The 20634-nt window shown below is 40.2% G+C and overlaps 1 protein-coding gene across 4 annotated transcripts in view; it reads right to left on the reverse strand.

Annotated features, from left to right (window-relative positions):
- The window catches only part of ptprub (protein tyrosine phosphatase receptor type Ub), a 160030-nt gene extending 144528 nt beyond the window's left edge, over window positions 1–15502 (reverse strand). For all 4 annotated transcript variants that reach the window (XM_088306271.1, XM_088306270.1, XM_088306269.1 and 1 more), the window contains exon 1: window positions 15164–15502. In XM_088306271.1, the coding sequence (XP_088162397.1) occupies window positions 15164–15236 (73 nt within the window). In that variant the 5' untranslated portion in view covers window positions 15237–15502. The remainder of the gene's footprint in view (window positions 1–15163) is intronic.
- Between the last annotated feature and the right edge of the window lie 5132 nt (window positions 15503–20634).

Below are 20634 nucleotides of genomic sequence, written 5' to 3' on the forward strand. Positions count from 1 at the left end.
GAAATGCACACCTCCACAAACCAGCTTAATGAGTGCTCGGGGACACAGTGAGACACGCATACTCAAAGACAGGTCCGCTCTGAGCCGGTGCTTCTGCTGCATGTCTTCCAAGACAGAAAGCCTCCTGAAAAATACATACGATGCTCTAGATCGTAGAGACGCCCTGAGGCTGAGAGGACGAGTGAAGGCAGAGTCAAAACAGAAAGCGAGTAACGGAGCAATGAGAAGAAATTCAAACCAGAAAAAAACATGGAGGAATTATGATACAAAGAGGCTTTTCAACACATTTGTTGTGGCTTTCGGTTTACAGGATGTCTAGCACAGCATTAACACGTAAGTCCAAAGTGTGAATCCGCTTTGATGGTTTGGACTTTTTAAGTTACAATGGTTTAACATTGTAAAGCCTAACAACCAATGAAAAGACATTTTATCACCAAGTCACCAGATATGTCAGTCATAAATTCACTTTCACTTCCTTAACTGTTAGGCAGTAAAGTGCTTTGAATTGATGACTGATGATTGATGTACTCCATATTATTAGCGTCGGCTGAAATCTTCACCTTTCAGAAAAGCCCCAAAACGGCATGCTTGTTCAATCATTAACATTCCTTCGTCAAAGAAAGCAAGCCATTTTCAACACTATAGCTTGGTCAATTAAAAAAAAATACACACACGTGTGGATTGACCAAGTGTGTAGATTTGTGGGAAATATGAAATTTACCCAATTATGACATAGGCGGTTTCGGCCGGACGCCAGAGATATGCAAAGTGCCTAATGAAAACCTCTGTTGTGCTTTAGTGCCAAAGGCGTGCTGAAAATGTGTTCATTCTCACGAACGGCAGGTCTATTTCCGGGCTGTTTGAACTGCGTGACGGCCGCCCCCCAGCCAAGTTGCTGATTAACTTTCGTAGCGTGACTTCTGCCGTACCAAGCCCCCTCCACCCAGTTGTCTATTTAGGCACGCCCGTGCCCCTTTCTACCACATCCATTCCCACACCCTGCACACACACACAAACAAACCCCCATGTCGTCATGCGACGGTTACCGAACACAATGGACCACCCCCAAAACGCCCACTCACTTTTTGATTGGCGGGCCACAATGGGTTCTAAAATTTGACAGACCAGTAGCAGATGGATGGAGTGTTTTGGTAACCTCACCTCATCGGAGAAAATAAATACATTTTATTTTTGATGAAAGTGAACAAAAGCATTTCAACAATATATATGTCTTTGAAAAGCCTCAGTATTTAGAAAATAAAATATTAACAAGGTTTATTCATTTAATTTTTTTTCAAGTTCGGCGGGCCGGATTAAAATGTTTAACGGGTCGCACGTGGCCCCCCAGGCCTTAGTGTGCCCACCCCTGCATTAAATGATGGATTCTTCAGATTTTTGGAATAAGATATAAACGCAAGACTTTTATGGTATTGTACGTTTTGGGGAAACTCGTAGTTTTACCTTAAAAGGTCACATCAGAGATTCCTGAAAAGATTGATAGTTGGGCTGTCAAATACCAGTTTTTGGGTGTTCCTTTCTGCTGTGTAAATATTTTGAGTTTGTTTGTTTTTTTAAGCTCTTGGATGGACATCACAGGATAATGACAATAAAGATATAACGAGGTCTGGTCAAATGACCATGGAGGAAAGGAATGTTGCGTATGGTGTCTTACAATTCTGATATTCTTGTACTTGTTTGACTGGTACCATTATACAATCCAAACATGCATGAGCGTCAGTACTGCTCAAGAAAGCTAAGACAACAGATGTTGGTGTCTGTGATTCAGCTCCATCCAGCTGCGCCACAATAAAAAAAACATTTCCTTCAAACAGATGGTGGTTTAAACACATTTTTTTCAAACAAAGAATTGTTTATTCCATGCTGTCTGCTCAGAGAATCAACCGCTAGTTTCGTCGTAATTGCCTGTAAACGACAAACACCTCAGGAGTGATGCTAGATTCAAAGTTTAAAGTGTTACTAATTGTTTAGAAAGAGAAAAAGGGATGTTTTTCTGACGTGCATATTAATTTTAAGCCATGTCAAACTGCAAATAGGACCCAGCCTTTGCCATGTTTGATTTGTTGCTACAAAAACATTTTCTTCTAGACTCCGACCTCCAGCTGTTTTCAGGAGTCTGATAATCAAGGCTCTGCACACTATTGATGATGATGCATTATAATCAGACGGTCCTGCTCAAAAAGTCAGAATTCAGTAGCTCACAGATCTGCTGTGGGCTCTGTGACATGATAATCAAAAAAAAAAAAACATTCTGCAAGCAAAACTCCTGCTACCACGATGAAAATTGGCATTTTTAATTCTCAAAGAAACAATACATTGAAACTCACCAGACACTAATTTAAAACATTGTAAATGGTGATTTTTTTGAGATAGTGAGGTAACACGTGAGAATGACAAAAATAATTCTTCTCCTATCAGCCTCACCTTTCACCCATTCTGCTGCCACGATTAATTCTTAGCAGCACATATCAACTGCTGGTGCAGGAGAAGACATTTATTGCAAATAAAGAAATATCTTTCTTCCACATCTCTGAGGAGAAAGACTGACCAATCTTAAATGCGTCGGCAGGAGCTTGTGCCGCCAGAGGGATTCACTGGACTGGGATAAATCCTCACTTCCTTGACCTCAGCATTCAATGAGAGACGATGAGCCTGACCAAGCCAACAGATAACCAGTGAAGCAAGAAACCATCACTCTGAGAGGTAAAACCTAGTTAATTCATTTGCCAGAAAGGCGGTGTGGCTTGCCATAGCATCTGTCCAAACAACCACCGACTAATCCAACAGATACGCAGAATTCCACGTTGGCTTTGACACCTGACTCAGAGAGAAGAATTGACAAGTCTGGAAGGAGGGTCCCTTCTTCTTGCTTTTGGAGACAGAAATGAATAAAGCCAGGATACTCAGACAAATGCATTCCTCTCTGTTTGTTCTGGCCTCGTTACCTCAGCCGTGCCAGGGTTGGCTGGTCCTTTGCAAGGGATTAGCGCTTAAAATGGGGAAAACCGTTCCTTTCTCCCATTCTCAATATGGTCAAAATAAAAGCCCTTTTCACAGTGCCTGCTAAAGGCAGGATTTTCCTGCCTTTTTTTGTGGCTCGTTCTTTTGTATAAACAGCACACTGACACAGAACGGGTATGGAGTATTTATTCCGCCTGGGGGTATGACGTTATTACACTGACTTGTTCTGCCCTACTGCGATGAAGGCAATCTTCGTCAAATATTGTAAAAAAAAAAAAAAAAAAAAAAAAAAAAGAAATACCAGATCCTGTCATATTCATGCATGTAATCATCTGATTGTGTGATGTAGTGTCGCTTAGAACTATTTTAAGTTAATACAGAAGAAATTAACCACGGGACCGGGCTCAATTTTGACCCAACCACAGGCTCGCCATATCAGCAACCCCGTTTCCTAAAGTAGAGAAAACTAAAGACCCGAAGGGGATTTCGGCTTTTAGTTCGGCCATACACAGCTCGTTCACTCAGTTAATGAGGTTATTAATTATATTCTACGGAAACATTTTGAAAAAAGCAAATGTGCACTCGTGAGAGAGAGCAACCATCTTTCCTCTTTTGTTTCAAAGGTACTGCAGTAAGGCAAAGTCGTCTGAACGCCACTAATATACTCCAGGGTGTAGAGCAAAACATGACTATTTTATAATTATGCTACAAGTATGAATCGTGTGAGTGTTTTTATTTGTATGCATGTGCACGAGTGAGTGGGGTTAAAAGCAGAAAGTTGGAGGGGAACACACTGTGGGTAAACAAAGTTATCTGTAGTAAAGCCTATTAGTGTCGGGTGAAGGATCTCTGCGTCAACAATGCTCAATTGTCGGTTCCTGATATTGTCACATGATACCACGGCTAAGTAGAGTAACACCCATCTTAACCACCATGCTCCTAATGCCTTTTCTCCTGTCGTTTGTGATCAGCCAACTTCCAACCTTAATACCAAACTAAGCTGCTTCCTAATTACGCTGGCTGTCCGAATAGACAACGTGTAAGGGTAAGCTGGGTCGACCTGCTCAGAGGTCTCACACGGTGTACAGCACCTGGCTGTACTATCTTCGGGGTGCAATATATTAAACGTCAGGAAAAAGTGCTCATGTGCATTTTCACACAGTGCAAATGCCCTGGGTTGTAATCCTCTGAGTGTCATTTACGAACGTTCAAAATGGCCAAAAGGGTTTAACAAATATTTACAGTATGTTTAATGAGGTGGTAACAATAACCAATATGTCAGTTCAAGTAAAGAAAATACACATGCAAGTAGCAGTGGGAGCATAATAGCGATAATTAGCTGCTATTGAGGATTTTTAACTAACAACAACCTCATGGGCCCCGTGGAACATTCTTGCATATTTCTGGCTTTGTGCTACTGTAATACATTTGGCCCTGCTCAAAGCCTTTGGTTACAGAGGGCAGAGAGGCGGAAAAGGTTTTCCCATTCACATTAGCCTTTCTGACCCATTTTCTTAAAGTTTTCCATTAACAGGAAATTACCAAAACACTACACAGTCTCAAGAAGCTACCCTTGGGAAGGCTCACATTACAATCATGGCGTCAGCACTTTTGAAACGTTTCTTTTTCCTTAGACAACATGAAACATGAGAATAGTCGGTAGCACCAGAAAGTAAGCTTTTTTTTTTTTTTTTTTTTTTTATTAAAAAGATTGCTCCATCCATTTGAGGTGCCCAGTCTGAATGCACCTGTAAAATCCTCGCTTTTCAGTCTCTTCGCTTTGCTTGTCAGCCTGGGTCATGTTGGCAGGACATGGGAAAACAAAGGTCTTGAAAAGCTATTTCTCAAATAACTGAGCAATCTTCCGCGCATGGGGAGCGGAAAGGCTTTAGGTCAGAGGCCCCGGCGAGAAACACTACTTCGTGTTGGTAAGACACAGCAAGAAGCAGTTTGCTTCTCTGGTTTTCAGACCGTACTTAACATCAGCGCCATGTAGCTGCGTTTTGTGGAATTGTATTGTACTCGTTTCTAAGCAACATGATAATAGCACAGAGAAGTGAGAAGAAAGGGCACATATTTTGGTGGTCAGGATCTCTCTTCCATCAGTAGCACCTGCGTAGAATTGAGAGCTCTGCATTGATGGCACTACCAAAGTGTCACAGTTTGACCATTATGCAATTATACTTTGACAAAAATAAAGAACAAAACATCATCATGGTGGATTTACTCAAAATGAGTGGCTTGAATGGCAAACACAGACACAGTCAGAGACGAGTGAGTTTGGCGTCTGGAATTTGTGACATTTTTAAAAAGGTAACATCCAGTTTATGACGGTGTTGTGAAAAAGAACTCCCCTGAGTAAAGAGTGTCAAAGTGAGGATGTTTGTGATGGGAGGTCACGTCGGATCGAAAGGGAAGCTTCAAGAGGAGGAAGACAATAGCAGCAAGGTGACAGGCTGTGTTTGAGAAATCAATAGGTGTTGCTTTTCTTCTGTCTCACTTTAACACCCGAGTCAGAACAAAGTAAAGACCTGAAGAGTTCCGGAACACGTTTTCTTTTTCCCACTATCAACTGATTTCAACCCAACTTGCGTTTAGAAACACGCTTGTGAGAAAATCATCTCTATACTCTCTATTTCTAAAGCTCTATTTACATTCAAATGAGATGCCGATATAAAACCCCTGCGGTATCTGGATAACAAAAGAAAAAACTAACAGACTACATTGCAAATTTCCAAGACGTTGCACTGATGAAACTGCGAGCAACATTCACACGGCTTATGTGAAAATAAAACTTACATGGACTCAGGATGACCTCATTGGCCATCTCGTTAATCCTTTCCCTCCCCATAAAAAAGGTCTGTAAACAATCCGTTGTTAATGACATTGACTGTAAATCAAAATTGTGCTCTACAGGTTTGGAAATCACTGCAGGGTCTGATTTGCCAGCAGCTGGCACCTGTGCTTGTTTCTACAGCTGCCATGACCTCGCTGTAACCCAATTGAAGCGGCGGCGGCGGCTGTCACCAGCGCGTTGCGACACTTCTACTGCGCAGGACGCACAAAATACAGACGAGACATCGGCGAACTGGGATGATTAATGCAAGGTACAGAGGGCATTTTATAAAAAGTCCGTACGATTTCACGCTGTGCAGCCTTCAAACGTTGCACTGATTTAAATCACCAAACTAGACATTAGCCATGCTCTGTTATACTTTAATGCCTTTCAATTTCCACTGTCGTAATAAAGTTTATGGGAAAGTGTCCGTCTAATGAGCCTGAGATACATCAGAGTGATAAGTGTTTGGGTTCATGGTTGGGTCCCTCTGAAGAAATTTCTTTCCCAAAGGGACTCGTCAAACCAGAAATACCACTTCCCCTGGAGAGCTTTGCGACAAAAAGAAAGAAAAAAAAGCTAGATCCATCAAGCCACCATGGAAAAGCATGTCCTGAAGAGAGTGTTTTGACTTGAGCAGGCGTGTCAGCAGTTCAGATTTCACTGAGGCTATCACATGCAGAGAATAGCCCAACAACTGCTCCGCTCCCAACACTGCAATCCGGCCTCTCATCCTCAACTCTGACTCTTTTGACCTGGACATTCGTTACTCCTGTCAGTACAGGCAGACGGCCTGAGGAATGTGGTTGTAAATGTGTTGACTCCGGGGAAAGGCAAAGAACACGGCGGCTAAATATAAACTGCCTTCTTTGCTTGGGGTTCGGATAAGGAATAGCGCTTGAAGCATCGGTCTCAAAAGACCCACTTTTGGCAGTCTGGAACTCGCCACCTGAGGGAGGTGAAACGGGAAACAGCCGGGCTTATTTCTTTGTTGGATAATTACACATCTGTGAGCAAGAGAGTGTGTCGTTCGCTCACTGGTCTGTAAACACTGAGCCATCTGTGTGCACTGACAGATTTCCATGACCATCACTCAATTAAAGCATGAGCTTTTAAGTGATAATGAGTACAATAGTGCTGTCATCTTAAAGCGCAGTTTGATATTCTTGGAGTCGGTGTTGTACTGTAATGTAGAGAGCCCACTCAGAGCACATTAAAACTAGAACGATTATTTTCATGGGGGATTATTTTCATCACAGTTTTGCACTTTGTATAAAATGACAGTTGACAACAGTTTTGAAAACAAAGCCAATTAAGAGTGTGGGTAAAAAAGTCTGTCACTTAAAGTCTCTATGTGTGCACAGATACCAAATGTTATATTTATATTTTAAATGTTATACTCAGTGTATATTTGACTTGAGAATTTTTACAGCATTTATAATTTATATATCATCTTTGGAATTCAATCTAATCTGATCTATGCATTTCGTTTTGCACACTACCCTCAGTGGAGTCGGAAGCAGATTAGCATCAGTTCATCAACTACAGTAGTTGCCATGTTTACATTTTGTTGACATTGGGACTTGAACTGTGACCCTTCCAATTAAAAATCGTTCCAGATAAGCTCCTGCAGTTTAATGGGAGTAATGTGCCCTCACTCGTCACAGTGAATGTACACTTTTTTTTTTGCATTATCAAGCTCGTTATCTTGAGCGGCACAAACAGCCTTGTGTTTGTTAAGCATTGACATATCCTGCGTTTTGGCAAAGTCTTTGAGTGTTTATCTCATTCACTGCCATTGACGGCTGTAGAAGTCGCAGGTCTATTGTTTTATGTAGGCTGGCAATGAACAGCTCGAACAAATACGTTTCTCACAATTTTCCACTTCTAGAACACTTTGTTGGGTAAATAAGGAGCCCAAAAACATTTTTATTGACTTATTTTTGTCTTTTAGACAATAGTTATCCCTTTTCTCTGCATGCCGGTGCAGTAAAAGCATTGCCACTGGACCCAAAAACAATTGTGGTCCAGCATTCACAAATGGAAAAAAAAAAGTCTGACATATTTTATTTACGGTCGGCTGTAAACACGCCAAAACAACAGCAAACTAGGTTCAACAAAAGTCCACAACAGGAAGGACAAGAATTTTCTATTAATCAGCTGTTCGATAATAATGGTGTTAAGAGCAGCTATGGGAAGCTATTCTGACATCCTGGAAAGAAATCCAAGCAGAAGCTGTTCAAAAACTCACGTTCGATGGATGCAAGAATTGCGAAGAGGTTCTATGTGAAAATATTACCCCTTTACCGGCAACTTGGTGCCTGGCTTTTGCCACTCATGCGCGTTCGCATCCACCAACGCTTGCAGACAATTCATAAAGCTGTTGGACATACATATACATATACATATACATATATACATATATATACATATACATATATATATATACATACATATACATATATATATATATATATATACACGCACACACACAAATGTTTTGTAACACTGCTGTGCATAATAAATAATCGGAACAGTGCATTTTAACAATTTTTTTTGGGGGGGGGGGGGAAACAATACTGTTATCACTGAGACGGCCGTTTAAAAACATTCAAATTATTCTTCAACAGTTGATGACCAGACTTCATTAAAAGCAAAGAAAAATCTTCATTTGCATAACAATATAGAATGTGATAAAGACTGCAGCACTCCAGAAATTCATGACTATCATCATCAGATTTGTTGACCGCTTTACATTTTGTACTTGAATGCTTAGCTGCAAGAACTTTACTGTAAGATATTTTAAGAGACATAATGGATTGGAAATGCTGTTCAAGTGTTTTGGGCATAGTTATTGCATATTAATGGATACAATGATTAAGATATGCAATTAGAATCATTATTAGGGAACGTCCAAATTATTTGCGGAAATTCACGAGTTGCAGTCAGGCGCGGTCCCTACGCCCCCACCTCGCAAATAGCACGGGTCTACTGTATTCATGTGTGCTACAAGTACAGATACAAGAATACCACGCAAGTTCTTGAGGAGTGCTTCATTCACTCTCTTATGTTAAATTCAACCTCCAAAGACAGAATGGCATTTTAAAAAAAAATTGACTTGCTAAAAAAGATCAATATCACATTTGTCAGCGTGGCCAAGAAAGCTGAAGAGCTGCTGATTCTTCTGCTGGAAAGAGGAGGAGACGAGACAAGCAAACTCAACAACTGTCAATCTGTCAGTGTTGGCATCCCTTGGGTGCTGGAAGGTAAAACACCCTCACGTCTGTGTCGGGGCTCAATAACACGGAGCCTTCAGACATTAGAGCGCAGATGCTTGGACTCAGAGGCAAAGATTTTTAATTTATGGGGACATTGATCAACACACAAAAGCCCCATCGGCACATTTGAATGAAACATGTTAATCGATATATCCAATCATTCCTTGCACATAGTTCCAAGAGCATGTCTCAAATTTAAATAGCACAGTATGTGGTATTAAGCAAAGCCGATGTGAAGAATTTAGACAAAAGCCCAGAAGTGGAAAATGGAACATGGAAGAAGAAAGTATGTAAGGCAATCAGGGGCAACACTTTCCTAGTGATTTAACCTTTTTGTAAAGAGAAACACTGAGGTTTTTGTCTCAAAATTGCCATTCTGGCAGACTTCTCCCAGCATGCCTAAAAGAGATGTCAACTGGAAATAATCATCTCTTGTCAACGCACTTTCACCTCTTGTGTAGTTCTTTTGAGAGCTCCTGGTGGACCTGCAGCATAAGGCATTAAATATCAGGATATGAGCGCCAGCCCCCAATGGGTATAACGGGAACAAAGATACATGGTCAACGTGATCTGGCCTAAAAGGTAACAACCTGCTCTTTCCCTTCAGCTCTTTCTTTTCTTGCTCTAACCACGCACATTTTTAGATGTTGAAATAAACTCCCCATCCACACCAATGAAGACATATTTGCTGACTGTAAAACCACGTCTGAAAACAAGTGCAGTAACACCTGAGGAAAATATTTCTCAGGAAGGCACAATAAAAACGGTGACATTAACTTAAAAAAAAATTTAAATCAACAAACCATTGATAGAGAAAATTATCAATGTATAATATTAATAACCCAGTGTCAAATGAGGATATTTTTAGAAAATGTCAAACGGAAATTATATTATAATTCACGATGGACCTCTGATCGCTGTCAATGGAAAAAACACTCAATATAATATCTATTAAAAAGATCAGGAAGCAAATCACGACTTCATCATTCACGACTCCTTCACCCTCAGATGGATAAAAACAGGTGGTTTTTACAACTTAACTCATGTTCCACAAACATAATAATAATCAGAATACCATTTTTAGACAATAGCGGGGCCGCATGGAACATATTTGTAAATACAATTTTGGACTTGACTTCCCCTTTAATGTGGCACTCAATCATTGTTCCATGCCACAGCGTTTCTCAATATGAAAACACAGCACCATACGTACATGTTTAAATTGTGAATAAAGTCAATTTTATTGCATCATTCTTTCGTAATTATACATGAAATACAGTTGGCATTTTAATATACTGTATTAATAACCACACAATCACTGTATTGTGTTGTAAAAAAAAGGCAGAAATACAGTCATCTTTAGAAATGCCCGGTGCTCTTGTGGACATATTTGCCTCACAGCCCCCAACATGCACATGATTTGACATCCAATCAAAGTGAAATCTTTTACTGTATTAATTCTAATTCCTAACTGTGTGAGGTGCAAAACAGTGTAAAGGCAAACTGGATTTGTCAGGAAGCCCGCAGTGATGAAGTGCGCATATTATGGAATTTGACATCCCAAATTTCTTAGTCATAGGCAGGCTCTCCACACACAATAGATCCGGCGTAGAAGCGAAAGAGACAATGAGACCTCTCATCAGTGGTCTGCTTAATCACACACATTAATGCTGAGGACGCACACGCCACCACAAGTCTGTCTTGGCATCGCTTGAAAACAAAACAATCTTTCCGCGCAAGTACGATCCCACCTCTCTCTCTCTCTCTCTTTCTCTCCTTTCGCCTCCCATCCTCCTTGCTGCAAAGTTTTCCATCTGCTCTTTGAATTACTGCCCACAAAGATGGCACCCAACCAACCATTTTTAGGAGGAGACAGTCTGACCGTCCCCGTCCCCACCACCCCTCACCCTCCTATCCACAGATGGTGGCCTGCTTCCTGCAGGGAAAACTTCCACATTGTGGATTCACCACATCTCTTTTGGATTCACTTCCATTTTGGGCCATTTTTCTTTTTTTTACAAATTAGGGACATTTTTTTCCCCACTAGAATGCTAATAAATCCACCCACTCTCTGTCAATTAGATGCCCATTATAGCGCACAGATAATGGACTCTTGAGAACCTAAGTGTAACAGGTACAAATGGCTGACGTGCCGTGATGAATAATGCACCAATTATCCCCGCAGCGATTAGGAAAAAAAGAAATAAACGCAAGCCCATTTCCAATGGGTTTTCCTTTCAAGAGAAAATATTTTATACTTAGCAGTGTAAGTTGGTGCTCAAAAGTAGAGGCTGCCCGATATCCTCATTAATCTCTTAAGTGTCTTGCGTCTGTCTTGCAGCATGGATCACCTGTTTCAGCCCAGACACTAATGATCCCTTCATGCAGGCGCTCCAACATTGACCCTCACTGCTGCTGCTTTTGTTTTGTAAAGTTTAGTATTGCGCATCATGATTTAATGAGATCAACCAGGCAGCACTTTTCACCTCTATTATTTTCTGAAATAAGCAAAAAAAATAATAAAATAAAATACAGCGCTACCTTAAAGACCGACCACATAGAAGATAATGTTTTGACAATATGACATTAATGTTTAAGAAAGCAGCCCACCCAAGCATACATATCTTCCCGTTGTTCAGAGTCAATGTCGTTTTATGTTCCTTGGGCAAGTTGATACTGTAAAATTCATTTTTGCTCCATACTTGTTATACGTACAATGACATTGAAATTTAATTTCCATTTCCAAAAGATAAATTCCCTTTGGTATGTCTTTTTTTGTTCTTGTTGTTCAAATTGATTTTGGATGCAATTAAACATTCTCTTCAAAGACTACAAAAGCACAATCGACGAATTGCTATTTTCCCTCCTGAGTTTACTATTTGCAGTGTCCATCTGGCATCATCAAAGGGTCATTTGTTTTATCTTATTTTAGCATTTTGCATTATGCACTGGTTCACTGTTATTTTGGCACTTTCAGTTTGGAATGCTAAAATATTTTGAATTCCAAGAGAAGCATTTGAGTTGAAATAAAAAAAGAAATCAGTAGTCAACCAGCATCCAGGAACGGATTGTCGTCGACTTCAGAGGATTAGATTAAAACGTGCAGTGAGACTTGGGATCATTTTTAACACTTATTGACAGTACTGGGTTGATGGTAGGTGAATATTTATTGTATTCCAAGTGGAGAAAATGGAAGAGCAAACCTGAGACAGGACTTAAAAATTATTAAAAAAAAAAAAAAACTGACTCAAAGGAAGTCCGGTGTGTTTTTTTAAGCTATTTTTCCTCTTATCAATGTGACTATAATCATTGTGGCATAACGGTGAGGCTTAATCTTTCAAAAGGCTGCTGATAATTTATCTTCCACCGCGCTGACAGGTGCGACCGAGTGCAGCAAGCAGGAGTTATGGAAAACATGGATTTGATCGAGTGGAAAAAAGGTGAACAATCCCCAACGGGGTGCCGAGGCTCAACTGTTAGTCAGCATCCAAGGTGAAGGTGCGGGCTTCATGCAACACAATGTTAATCAAATGAGACGCCCAGTGGAGTGTGGGAGTCAAGGTTGCATTCACACTCCTTGATTTCGCCCCATGTAGGATGCGGAAGCGAAAAGGGGAGTCATCAGGGAGGGGGGTAATGGCGGGGTATGGAACAGCCGTGTAGGCTGCACCTAATGGGGTGGTAAAAGTGCACACGGCAAGATTGCGACATGCTAGAAAAAAAAACAAAAAAACAATTACTGTACATCATGTAGAATTTGGCAAAGCTTCTCTGTTCCATCTGTGATTTAATTCCTTCATATAACTGAGCCAGCCCATTACTTATCATACACCTTCATGGATGGATGGACAGACATGCACGATACATGAACTAATGGCGAGGAACACAGAGGGCATGAATTTAATACAGCAAACATATGAAGATGAATAATAAACAGATGTGGCAGGGATTACTTCCGCAGTGCTCCCATTCTACACAAGTCTCACCTTGCCAGAAAGGTGCAGACAATCTTACATGTCAATTATTGTAGTGCTACTCTAGTTAATCTTTATAAAATGTGTATTTTTCTGAGTTATTTTTAATTAAATACTTCTTATTTCTGACTATTTTTAACAAGGCAATGAAACGTTCCATTGAATGTCCTGCAATTTCCGCAATTCTGTATGGTGTTTTTTTTTTTTTGTCTTAATAAAATGCATCCGGCTTTTGGCAAGGAAAATACGCCAAGGATAAAGAATTAGAGTAAACTCCTGTTTACTTGCAGTTCAACAGATTCTTACTTTGAACCCGTCCGCCATTTTTCATTCAAAAACTCACCTGTTTGCTGTTTCATGAAGCTATACAGCTTTGGTGCCATCTAGTGGCGTATTGGTAACAAAGACGTATATTGAGGTGAGTGGAGGTGCTTCATTCAGTCATAGCAGTGCCATCATTTTATGGCATCTGAGGTGCTCACCTTTTTGGAGCGGGATCTACTTCTTCTGGTTTTTGCTACTCACTATAAATTACTATAATATCCACTCTGGTTGAGATCACTGAATTTTGGGAGGTCGTTTAGGTCAGGCAAAAGCCGAGCACAGCTTGTTACGCAGAACAAAATCAGCCAACTTGGCCAATTTTCCGACACATCGGGCAAATTTTGGTGTGTTTTATTGGAGACTCTGAGACTTCCTCCAGAGTGGATGTATACTGCAGCTAGACTGAAAATGAATGGTGCTTGCTCCCCGCCGCCACTGGCTGAGTAACCAAATCCCCCCCAAAAAATATTTGTTTTGTTTTTTTATATCACACTTAATTTGTGGACACACACTGCAGAGAGGAACTATTTGCATAGAAACAATTACAAAGTCTTCCATATCTCTTATGTAACATGTTGTATTACCAACTATAACAAGAAACAATGCCACCCCTCTCTCCATCACACACGCAAACATCAAAAAACAACAACACCCACCCACACGCCCTCTTTTTGACCCAACATATGGTGACCCGAGCTTACAGCATCAGACAATCAGCGACCCAATAAAAAAAAAAAAAATGACCCGCGACCCAATTTGGGCCCTGGTGTTAAGTTTGAAAAACCCAAGCTCAATCACTCTTGGACAACACCAACCACACTTTACAACCAGTGAAATATGCAAACACATTCAGTTAAAATATATATATTTAACTTAAATAGAAATGGACTAACATAGCATACATGGTACAGTAGTTTGCAGTGACAACAGCAGGATTGATTGCGGCAGAATGTATCCATTGTTGTGTGTAACAGACTCGAAAAAATATACATAAACATTTAAAATTATATATTTAATCCATAACGTTCATGCATGATTTGTCAGAGTCTTGTAAAAATGCTATGAGGTAATGCTTTACCCAGAACCATCCAATAAATAATGTTGTGTTTTTTATGCAAATGAGTTTTTCCTCTAAGGGAAATATTACATGACAGGGTAATATTTTTACAAATTGCCAGTTTGGGATTTTGAGCTCCAAACATGATCTTATAAAGCAGAACGCAAGACTTTAACGGGAAAACGCATTTCCATGATGATAAATGGGAGAGACGGAACCTAATAAAGCAGCACTAGCAATCACTACTGTTTTTAGTCTTAAAATGGCATTCAGGGTATCATAAGTGTTTAGCAGACCATACGGACAACGGTGAAATTAAACTTTTATATCTCTATTTCAGTAAGGAAGAAACGCCTTGTAAAATGAGCGGTGATGCACAGCAGGAGATGATACGTTGTTTAGGGAAATGGGATCGAGCTTCGGCCAGACAGTCGTCGTCATATAACCTTTAATGTCTTGACGAAAAGTTATTTATCACTTTTAGAAAGTTGATAGCGATTTTTATGTGAATATATTTATAGCAATAACGGTTTAAACCGCCCCAATAAGTCGTAGGTAGATGCGTTAATCGGCACGAGAGCGCAGTGAAGCACAAAGTTGGTGCTGGGTGGCATGCTGACCGAACTCGCTTCTCATTTGCCCGCAGTGGAGTTTCATCCCCACGCACAAAGTTTATAACTCCATCGAGGACACGCGGACGAACATCGAGTCTTACCTGTCGGCCCCTCGATGCCATCGGCGTAGATCTGGACGGTGAGAATCAACAAAAAGGCGCAGGTGTTCATCATCAAGCTGTTTTTTTTTTCTTTTTTTCTTTTAGTCCACTTTTAAATGCGTAAAGGAAACCGGTTTCGAGTCGCCCCGTGACATCCACTCGGGGAAGTTTTGGAGAGTGGAGCTCATCTATTCCGCCACTGGTTGACAGTGACACAGCCACGCAGTTTCGGAGAACGCGCGGCGAGACGGCCCACTGCTACTTGTGCAAACTGACGTCAGGGTAAACAGTTGAGGGGAGAGATTTGCCATCTCAAAGCCCAGTTTTCCCTCCCAGCCCGAGACTCTTCCTCGCCCTTTGAGGTGGGAGTCGACCGCCATCAAGTGGCCAAGTCGAGTAAATCACACCATCAAGCATGAAAGACACTCACGCCTGTGAACATTACAACACCAACTTACTTTTCACTTGATGTGCTAATATTGGATTTATAGTCGAAGTGTTGATGCAGTCAACATTCATAAAGCCTTAGTAAGTCATTTAAAAACCTTCAGGTTTATGGTATAAGTTTTACTAAACGCGACAGCAATAACAGTACCGACACGGAAAAAAAAAACATTGTACCAGTGAAAACATAATTGAATGTGTAATTTTCATATTATTCTATTAATAACGGCAAAGACGTTTGTCCCCAACAAAATAATAACTCAGCAATTTTGCCATTATGTCATTTTGGTTTTATAATTGTAAATGTCTCTCATGCAGAAAAAGCCATGTTTGAAGTCCTCTTTACAGAAAAAATATTGATTTAAAATTTTAATCTATAGTATAGACAATCAATGGATAAATACATTATTTTCAGTCCAAGGCAATGTAATCTGAAAAACAAAATTTCTTAAAGGTACCGTGTGTAGAATTGAGTGCCATCCTGTTTTGTGTCCTCATCAAATCACTTTCCTGTACAGGGTCGCGGGAGTGTAGCCCAGCTGACTTTGGGCAAATGGCACACTACTGCCTGATCTGATCACCAACCAGTGGCAGGTGACACACAGACACCACACACAATTCAGGCAAGTGTACCACTACACCATCAGTGGCTGCCATATTGTTCTAAACTATTATTTTTGCTTTTTCATTGCCTTAGAGAGTCCACACATTTTTTTTTTAATAATGGTATAGAAAAAAAGTGTATAACTGTATAGCCATGAAGGTAAAAAGCTTCATCACGACCATGTGAGCAAAGCACAATTTACATGCGTTGCCCTTGGAGCTCCGCAGATACAAGCGCATAAATCATCCTACGTCCATCCATTAATTCGTTAAACCAACACTTATATGCGTTCATAATAGCAGTACCGAATTGTTCTGACATTCTCACACATTCATACATAGCTCAGAAATAACACGACTTGGTAGAGTACTTTTAATGTCCATTATGGTAAAAAAAAAAAAAAAAACGTGGGAAAAAAAGTCATGTTGAGCTCTTTCTTTCTTTTCATTTCTTTCTCTTTTTTCCTGTTGGCATAACTCTGAAAACTAAACCGAATGACTTCTTGGTTCCCCAGCAACTGTCACCCTGCAGCCGGTAGCTCAGGTGCAGGATTATCAGTGACGACAATGGCCATGTGTTGAGAAAACAGTAATTACTCAAAGCAGTTATTCACACTTGACCTGCACTTTATTGAGTCCCTATATTGTGCAACACCCAATTATATGTATGGTATAATTAGCAAACGGAACATATTACATTTGTCCGAAACAGATTTGTTACGAGGCAGCAAGCACATTTCTTGCACACAAAAAAAAAGCCGGAATAGTCCCCAGCTAACTCGTGACCCGAGTGAGGACAAGCGGTATAGAAAATAGATGGATGGGTCACGGTGGATGAGTTTGCACAAGACGGACAGGTAAATATGCCTTCAAACAACCCATAAACGCTGGGAAGCATAATTCTCCATAAATTACATCAAGTCTGTCATCAAGTGTGTGGCAAATTTGCATTTGAAGATGTTTTCTACTTTCCGCACCTGGTCATGTTTATCGGCGGATGTGTGACAGAAATGACACTTTTGTACTTCCACTGCTCAAAATGTAAATAAACAGGCGTGAAAACATAAATGGACCACATTTGAACGTCACCTTCGTCTTGCTCAAAGACAACAAAATACACTTTGACACAGTGATAACGGAGGCTGTGATGAGTAATACAATCACAAAGACACCCTCTGTAGCCCTTTCACAGGTCAGGGGTCAAACCTTCAACCGTCCCCTCACTCGAGCTTCAATGCAAGACATGCAGAGCTGCTTTGACATCGACATGCATGTTTCAATATTTGACGGGTCTCAGATGTCACAGCTTTCATAATGTGCTTAAAGCCGTGCAAGCATGTACACTTGTCACGCACAGACGTGCCAGTGCATTTGATTTGAGCATTACAAGTCCACTGAGATCCACCTTAGCAGATAAAAATTCATGGTCAACTTCAGACAATCCCACCTGAAGTTGTTGAGGGACAAGATGTGCAACTGCCTCATATTCTAACCATCCGCCTTGTCTGTAAACAAAACACAATGCAACTCACCTTCTGCCTAGCAGACGTCATGGTTCTCTGCGTTTTAGGCCAGGGGTGTCAAACATACGGTCCGTGGGCCGGATCAGGCCCACAAGCGGGTTTAATCCGGCCCGCGTGAAGATTTGGTCAAATGTAAAAATAAGGACGACTGAATGAACAGCCGCCCCAAAATTCGCCAAATCTTAGTTGCACACAAGTAAGTTACATCTGAAAGCATAATTCAATGGACATTTATCATAAACTCAGATCTTTTCATATGTTTAGTGAAATTCAATGTGGCAGTCAATCCATAAACCTCGGTCAAAATGATATTCTTGATAGATACAAGCAATGCTCGGACAAGAAGAGCAAGTTGAACAAGGAATTAGCCTGAATGTCACTATTTAATACACAACCTTAAGTCATGTTAAAAAAAAAAAAAACATACGACGTGTTAAATATGACACATTCAACGACTGGAAACACCAGGACAGCATGCAGCGATGAGTTTTGGTGCACCATTACAAAAAAAATCATGTGGTTCAACCTTTATAACCGGCGATGTGGACAACATTGAAAAGAAGTTGGACAAGAGAAGTATAATTCTTAAACATTACTCTTAAAATTAAGTTACCATTGAAGTAATTAAGTTACTTTAACCATTTCTTTTTTCCAAACTGGTTGATGTTTTTTTTTTGTTTTTGTTTTTTTTGTTTTTTTCAAGAAACTTCATTTTACATTTACCTGATCATTAGGAAACTTCCGGTTGTTAAAAAATTGCCCGATCCACTAATAGTTTTACGGTGGCAACATTATGACACTGGAACTGATTATTTGCATTGTTTCCAATGGTAAAAATTGTTTTCAAAATTTCTAACAAAATGAAGGTCTACTGTGTGCCAATTAGTTGTCATCAGTGAGATAACAATAACACATAAAATATTAATCACAGCTTCAGACTTCGAGCTTCTCAAAATCATTCGTCACTTTTTATGCGGAAACAAATGAACCTAGGACTTTTAAATAATACAGCTGTTCACAGAAGTCATTTTTCCATGACTCTGAGGGGTCCAACTGGAGCAAGAAGTCATTACACAAGCTCATGCCGTCGCGGCTCGTCAACATTAACGCCATGAATTCAATTAAACGACGCCGACAGTCCAACATGAGTGTAATTGTACAGTCTCGAATGTCATTAGCTCAGAAGGATGTCTGGATGATGGAAAGCGCTGCAAATGATTTAATTTGACCTCGTGCCTCAGGCATGCATGTCAGGCTGACACCTGTACTTACGCTACACCCGCAACCTAGTATTTCAACTAATTTATCATCAACAGGCGCAGACCTATCATTAGATTATTTTGACCACTGGGTGTAATTTAATATGCACAATTTCTTTTCGATTTAAATTTTCTGCAATAGAATATCCTGCATTGTTATAGACGTTTCCCTCCTCCAGCACACCTGATTGAAATGACCCGAATTGTTAACAGGCTCTTGCACAGCTTGCTGATGAGCTCTGTTTGGCTCCAATAAATGAATCCTAATTTGTCAAATTGTACTTTCAGGACGTATTCAATGTTTTTCTCGCTATCACGTTGTTGACCAGTGTGCAACTGAAAAAAAAAAGCATAATTAAAATCTTTGAAAATGAAAATGAGATTGAAAAACAAAATGAATCTTTGATTTTTGGATTCATATTTTTCTATCCAACTCCCGAGGAGTCAGTGCCTCACCAGTCATGAACCTCACCGTGTGTCACTTCTTTAATATTTACTCTTATTTATTTCTACATTTCCATTTTTAGAATGCCTTGTTCAAACCCACCCTATTTTCAATGCCAAATTTTATTTAAGACAAATTTGAAAAATGTTTATTTGACAGCCGGGGGCAGCAAAATATTGGGCACAGAATTCAAATACATGTCCTCCTAACATCTGATTTACATTTTAGTTTCAATTTTCAGTTTACTTCATAGAGAGTACCTGAGCAAAATGTTGATTTAAGTGGATGATTTTAAAGTTGAGCTATACCAATAAGGTACAAGCTTTTTATCTGCAGCCACTTATCACTTCCTCGCTATTACGTAGGTTTGCGCAAGAGATGATGTACACTGATGAATAACAACGCACTAAGTTCATTCCGGGCCATCACTGTCAATCAAGCAGCTCTGGCATCGCACATACTGAATAAAGCATTGTGCACTTCTGAACAAAACATAACCATATATTTGAGCTATATCGAAAACATTTCAAAGAAATGATGTGCGTGTGTGTGAGTGACCTCAAGTGCAACATGCTCCAAGGGTAATACTCAAAGGACGGCTTTGTATACGTGATATGGTATTGATTTCCTCCGCAGTAACAGCATATTACAGCAGCTTATAGAGAGGGGGGGGGGGGTGAAACAATTTAAATTTCTGCAGATATTCACACTTAAAGGGATGGAAAATTGATTTACAATTGTTTGGACAGGAATAGTTGGGTCTTCATTCTGCACTTTCACCTCATTGACAATAACCACCCCCACGAGTTTCTCCTTCCGTGACTTGGCAGTGGGTTGGACCCGAAATTAATTTCGCAGATGAGCCCAGCCTGGTGGAACTGCGAGAGGGAGGGATGCGCCAGGGTGGGAGGCATCACAGCTGATTTCAATCATTGCCAATCAAGTGTCTTTTTGCATTTGTTTTAAATTTCGTGTTCTCGATGCGTACCTACAGCCTCGACAGGACTCACATCTCTGCAAAAAAGTGCACTCTTGCAGACCACCCCCACGTAGCTGTGCCACCCAGTCTGATTTCAAAATTCTAATACGATCAGATAACTGTTCACATATTTATGAATGAAATACAATGTTAGACCAGTTGACAACACCATGTAAGTGTTAAACGTGGTCCAAGCAGGTGTGAGGTTTAATTTCCTT

This window comes from Idiotropiscis lumnitzeri, chromosome 10 (assembly GCF_059441095.1).
Source record: "Idiotropiscis lumnitzeri isolate Australia: NSW breed Sydney's pygmy pipehorse chromosome 10, RoL_Ilum_1.0, whole genome shotgun sequence".
NCBI classification, from domain to species: domain Eukaryota; kingdom Metazoa; phylum Chordata; class Actinopteri; order Syngnathiformes; family Syngnathidae; genus Idiotropiscis; species Idiotropiscis lumnitzeri.